At 41.6% G+C, this 6,195-nt stretch overlaps 1 protein-coding gene across 1 annotated transcript in view; it reads left to right on the forward strand.

Moving 5' to 3' along the window:
• The first annotated feature begins 6 nt into the window (after positions 1-6).
• SLC45A2 (solute carrier family 45 member 2) overlaps positions 7-6,195 on the forward strand; it is a 27,592-nt gene continuing 21,403 nt past the window's right edge. Inside the window, exons 1-2 of the mRNA XM_006907129.3 lie at positions 7-276; positions 2,012-2,188. Coding sequence (XP_006907191.2) covers positions 9-276; positions 2,012-2,188 — 445 coding nt within the window. The 5' untranslated portion in view covers positions 7-8. The remainder of the gene's footprint in view (positions 277-2,011; positions 2,189-6,195) is intronic.

Consider the following 6,195-nt stretch of genomic DNA (forward strand, 5'->3'; position numbering starts at 1 on the left):
TGCACAGCATGGCCATGTTCGGCCGGGAGTTCTGCTATGCGGTGGAGGCGGCCTACGTGACCCCTGTCCTGCTCAGCGTTGGCCTGCCCAGGAGCCTGTACAGCATGGTGTGGCTCCTTAGCCCGGTCTTGGGATTCCTGTTGCAGCTCGTGGTGGGATCGGCCAGCGACCACTGCCATGCCACGTGGGGCCGGCGCAGACCCTACATCCTCACCTTGGCCGTCATGATGCTCTTGGGCATGGGTTTCTACCTCAACGGAGACGCGATTGTATCAGGTCAGTGGGCTGCACAAGGCGAAAAGGGTCCTGTTCCGCAGCTCAATAGGAGTATTTGAATTTCTTTAAGTGACACTTAAAAGTGGTTTAGGACCAATTATCTCTCCTAGGTTACCCTGAACTTCCACCTTTGAATGACCCAAATTCTAAGGCTGGAGAGCCTTTACTTTTAGAAACATCAGGGTACATTTTTTGTTTTTTTATTGCGAGGATTTAAAAATAGGATTAATTTTTTCTTATGAAATATTTTCACCTTTTTATACATTGTGATGCTTTTTGAGCCCATTACACTTTATTTAGTGCTTCTTCAAATTAAACAGCTGCTAAATGGCTCCATAAATATTTACAATAAATTATTAGTGTGTCTATGGCTTAATTCTGTACATAACTTTATGTAGAGCCTTTTAGGGGTGCAGGGCATCAGGCTGTCAGCTCCAGGGCACGTTTTTACACTACAAATTCTGGACAAAAACAAACCTGATGGTGAGTACTTCTTCTAGTCATTAATCAGCCACCAATTAATCAGTAATTGGTGGTAGTGCATAAAAAGTTACATTGAAAATATCTTAAACTTAAAAATAGCACACATTTTTAGGTCTTTAACTCTCAGGCTAACAGAATGAATCATAATGAGGCAGGATAATTAGTTACATGTGTTTAAAAGAGAGCATAAATACATAAATGCAGCAATGAATCTGGAAAATGACCAAAAAACTGGTAAGAACAGTTGCCTCTAGGGAGGGATACTAATGGCCTGGAGGTGAGAAGTAGAGGATAGGCTCATTTTTCACTTATTTTTATAGTGTAATTTTTAAAAATGTGCACATGTTACATATTATTTAAGAAAATGAAAGCAAGGGAAAATTGTTAAAATTGGGTGGATGAATTGTGGCATATCCATAGAACGGATATTTTGTATCTGTTAAAAATTGTGAAATTGCTCTTCATTAATTGAAATGCAAAGATAGAAAGAGAGTTGGTTGTAAAGCATGGCCTTCTGATCTGTAGCATCGATAGGGCTCTTGTGATACAAATTCTCAGGCCCTACTTCAAACCTGCTGAGGAATAATGAGAGAAACATGGAGGGTCATGGAAGACAAAGCCCAACAATCTATTTCAACAAGTTATCCAAGTGATGGCTATGCGTGCTAAAGTTTGAGAAGCACAACATTAGAGCAAAGATGTACACCTTTCTCTCTATGTAAGTGCATGAAGGGATGTGTGAAGGAGGACCATACCTGCGGCCTGGGATCTGAAGCATTTTTCTCAGCTTTTCTCTATCATTGGAATGGTTTACAATAAGCACACATACATTTTGAACAGCTTTAAAGAGATATGATTCCCATACTATAAAAGTCACCATTTGCAAGTGTACAATTCAGTGCTTTTTAGTTATTTGCAAGATATAACTAAAATGCATCACCACTATCTAATTCCTCAACATTTTCATCATCCAAAAAAGAAACCCGGTAGCCGTTAGCAGTCACCGCCCATTCCCTCCTCCCCACCAATCCTAAGCAACCACTCAATCAGCTTTCTGTTTCTACAGATTTGCCTTTTCTGTACTTTCATTTGCATAATTTTTAAAGCCTGAAAAAATAATGAAGTTTTTATTTGGAAAAACAAAACAAAATGGAAGCAAAAGGAGATAATTCGATGACAAAGTTTTGGTGGGAATAAGAATGCAAATGATTTCAAACCAGGATTTAGGTAACCGATGTTATTCCTCTTTTAGCTTTGATTGCTGACCCAAGGAGAAGGCTGATTTGGACCATAACCATCACCATGCTAGGTGTGGTTCTCTTTGATTTTGCTGCTGACTTTATCGATGGGCCCATCAAAGCGTACTTATTTGATGTCTGCTCTCATCAGGACAAGGAGAGAGGCCTCTTCTACCATGCCCTCTTCACAGGTAGGGAATATTCTAGAAAGTCTCTCCTTCGGCTCCCAGACAGAGAGGTGCTTCCACGGAAGCCATCCAGTGTCTCTGCACATTGAATTTTTCTGAATGAATGGATCAGTTGATGGAATGCCCCCATCACGCGGGCTCTGTCTCCCAGCGTATTTCTCCAAAGCCAACTTGTGACCGGCCCGCAGAGTTTGACAAAGGAAGTTTACGTAAGAGCTTTCTACAGAACCTTTCATGGAGACACATACAACTGAGATGAAAGGAGGCCTTGTGCACTTTTGCTGTTGTTTTTGTTTTAAATCGGTAATGTGGCATCAGCGTTACTTAGGAGCCTGTTAGAAATGCAGTTTCCTGGGCCTCTCCTGCAGTTATTATGATTCAGTGGGTTTGCAGTAGGGGCCCAGAAATTTGTGTTTTTAATAAGTACCCCAGATAATTTAATGGCAAGTATCCCAATAACCATATTGAAAACAAAAATAGAAACAAGCCAAGCAAAATTATAAAAACCCATGCCTTAGAGATTTCTTAGTTTTCTAAAGAGGAGACATTTCTTCAACCTCCTGATTTGAAAAAGACCGTGCCAGGAGGACAACAGGGTGGCTCTTGTCACTTCCAGGGCTGTCACCGGCCTCCTCTGATTGCCGTTGGGCCGCTCATGTAGAGCTGTGCCCCTCACTTCGGCATGCACGTACGGGGCACCTGTTAGGGCGGTTCTAGGACTGCGGGTTATGCCTGAGCTACAGCGCGGTGCTGGCCCATGGGATTCGTTATGTCTATCAGTCTCCTTTATCTGATTGTCTTCATAGCCCAGCCGATCTGTTCAGTCCATGTTTCGATGTATTCTGTCTCCTCCCATGGCCAGGTAGATTCCATGAGGAGTTTTGTGGTTGTTTCCGTAGCCAAGAGCAGAGCCTACACATGGAAGCCATTGGGTCAACAGTTGTCGTTTGAGCAAATGTTCGAATGGTGAACACTGGAGGAATGGGCTGCCTGGGAGAGAGCATAGTTCTTCACTTTAGGAAGGGTGGAGGAGCAGGAGTCCATCCCTGTCTGTCACTAGCCCCTGACCACCTGTCTCTACAGGTAGAAGTTTCCAGAATAGAGATTCAAACTTCATTCTCTTAATTTAAATCCCATAATTCCTAGCTGATCTATCATAATATGCTGAAATTAATGAGGACAAAGTTGTGGGAGACTTTTTGGTGTTTGAACCTGACACATTGAGTTATATTGCTCTAAAGTACTTTGGGCAACGTGGCTACTGCTTCCCAGCTTACGATAGTCTTGGCCAAATGGTCTCTGTTTTGTTGCCTTTGATATTAGAAGACTGAACCCCTGTATTTTGGATATGTTTCCAAGGCTAATACAACATAGTATTTCCATCAGTTTGAGAGAATATTTGTAGGTTTTCTGTCGATATCAGCGTAAGGCATAGTCTCAGCAAATATTTATGATTTTGATATTACGTTGATTCAGGATCTCACTACAGTTTACGTGAGCCTTAGCAATTATCCGTTAACTGTTTTTCCAGTCTCTAACCTCTTCCTATGCCAGTTGAGCCAACACGCAGCTTCCAGATTCATATTCCTAAAAGACGACTATGACCAGGGCACTCTCCTGCTTAGTGACCTGCAGTGGCTTCCCGTTTGCCTCCTGCCGAATCAACAAATTACTACTAGAGAGAGGGTTCGGAACTTCCCATAAGTTGTTTGCATCCTGTTCTTTAAGCTTTACTTAGCATCACCTCCTCCACATTCTCTGTGCTCTGGATAATTTCAGAACACGTTCCTAGGGGCAGAGGCCAGATGTCTTTTACTTACTGTGTCCCTTGTGTGTCCAGTACTGTCTGGCATATCATAGGTGCTCAAAACAAATATTAATGAAACAAACGAAGGAGGCTGCGCTTTCCTTTCCAGCTTCTGGGTCTTTACTCACCCTGAAATTCCCTTTCCCCTTTTCTGCCTGTAGAAATCAAAGCTTTTTGGAAATGTTCACCTTCCTCATAGGGAGAAGGCCCCTCATTCTCTCCTAAACTTCTCACTTGATTAGGGACTCCACCCATAAAATAATCAAAGCACAAAAGTTTATCAACTGGATGAACATAAAGGTGTCAATGAGGTGGATAACTCCGGTAGGAAGAGATAGTGGGGATCACAGTTTACCACTTCCATGACCAAATTTCACATCCCCTTGGGGCCTATGTGGTCTGTTTTGGCTGCCCCAGACTAGGTGGCTCACACAACAGACATTGTGTTCTTTCTGTTCCGGAAGCTGGAAGCCCAGCGTCAAGGTACCTGTAGGGTTGGTTTTTGGTGAGACCTTCCGGTGGCCATCTCGCTGTGTCCTCTGGGCATGCACTCCTTGTGCGTCTTCTTATAAGGACATCAGTTCTATTGGTTTTGGTCTCCATCCTTATAAACTCATTTAACCTTAATTACTGCCTTAAAGGTCATATCTCTAATACAGTCACATGGTGGGTTGGAGCTTCAACATATGTCTCTTTTAATAAAGCAAAAGCTTTCTTAGAACTTCTACAGACTTCTGCTTGTTTCTCATTGGGTCGAAATAGGTCACATGAATACTCAGGGGCCTACGAATTTGGAAAAGTGAGGGGGCTTTTTCGGAGAGGGAGGTTCTCTCCTTTAATCAAAGTGAGGTTCTGTTAGCTGGGAAGAATGGGTTAATTATTATCTAATAGGCCGAAATCGGTAGTTGTCCCATGGAATACAAACACAACTGAGTATTAGCCACTGAGACCAATTAAACCAAGGCTATTGTAAGAAAGTGCCGGCCTGAGCTTCCAAAGCCCCGTCTATTTATTAGTGGATAATTAAGTAGTAATTATATTTTAAAGTTATACTCCTGTTCCCAGTTTTACCTGATCTGCATATTCATATTCTCCCCTGTATTCACTCTGTGTTTACTTACTTCTTAATTCACTATGTATGTATCTACCTCTTCTACTAGATTTGTAAACTCTCCCTTGAGAGTTCACCTACAAATTGCCCAAGGCTTCTAACTCATTGCTTTGCTAGTAGCTAGCACTTAGCAATATTAGCTGTGCAAAAGGAGACCCCTGGTTTCAAAACCCTGCTTATATTTCATGCAATTTTATATCAAGTTAAACTGCATGACAAGTTGCATCAACCAGGTAAATATACTCATTTAATTACCTTACTTTGTCTCATGACCAACCCTGAACTCTGAACCTCAGGCTACTGTCTCAGGTTATAGGAGGCCACTGAGGGTGTGTAGATGACTCAAAGCAAGTTCTTTTCCCTACCAGAAAAAAAACAACAACTTAAAGCATCTTCCTCTTATAAAGCAGTATAGTGACGTTTGACTTTGTTTAAGGCTTAGATTCTGAAGTCCTTGCCTAAGTAATAATCACAGAGAGTCTACGTTATTCATAAACATCTCTCATAGCACCCATGAAATACAATATGCATTGTTTTGTGTATACGGACTGACAGAGTGCTGGATACATATAAGTAAATCTGCATATTCATCTCTTCTTTAATATTTAGTCCTGGACATGACTCAATGAACGGAACAGCAGATAAGATCACCCATGTTATTTAAAATGTTGTTTTGTCTTTTCTTGCACGCTCTCTCTTCCTCTTTTCAATGTGTGAATAGTTGAATTCTGTTGAGTAAGACGTGATCGTGTGACCCCACTATAGTGTCCTTGCTTTGAATGGCAGACCACATTTAAAGATCGAGTGAAAAATAACAAGCAGTGTGTTATCACTCTGCCCTGTCTTTGCATATGTGCGAGACCTCCTGAATTTACATGAACTCGGTGAAGAGATGGCTACAGCATCTGCCTGAAACAAGCATTTTAGAATAAAAGCATGTTTAGTGTCAGGGCCAATTTTGATTTCCACCACTAAGATGTCTTACACCCAAAGAATCAAATCATCCAAGTAAACTGAAATTCTTTTTATTTATTTCAGAGTTGTAGCCTAGGCCCAGAAATTCCAAATGCTTTGCAAGTAAATGTCAAAGAG

The sequence above is a fragment of the Pteropus alecto genome, unplaced genomic scaffold (genome assembly GCF_000325575.1).
Source record: "Pteropus alecto unplaced genomic scaffold, ASM32557v1 scaffold152, whole genome shotgun sequence".
NCBI lineage: Eukaryota > Metazoa > Chordata > Mammalia > Chiroptera > Pteropodidae > Pteropus > Pteropus alecto.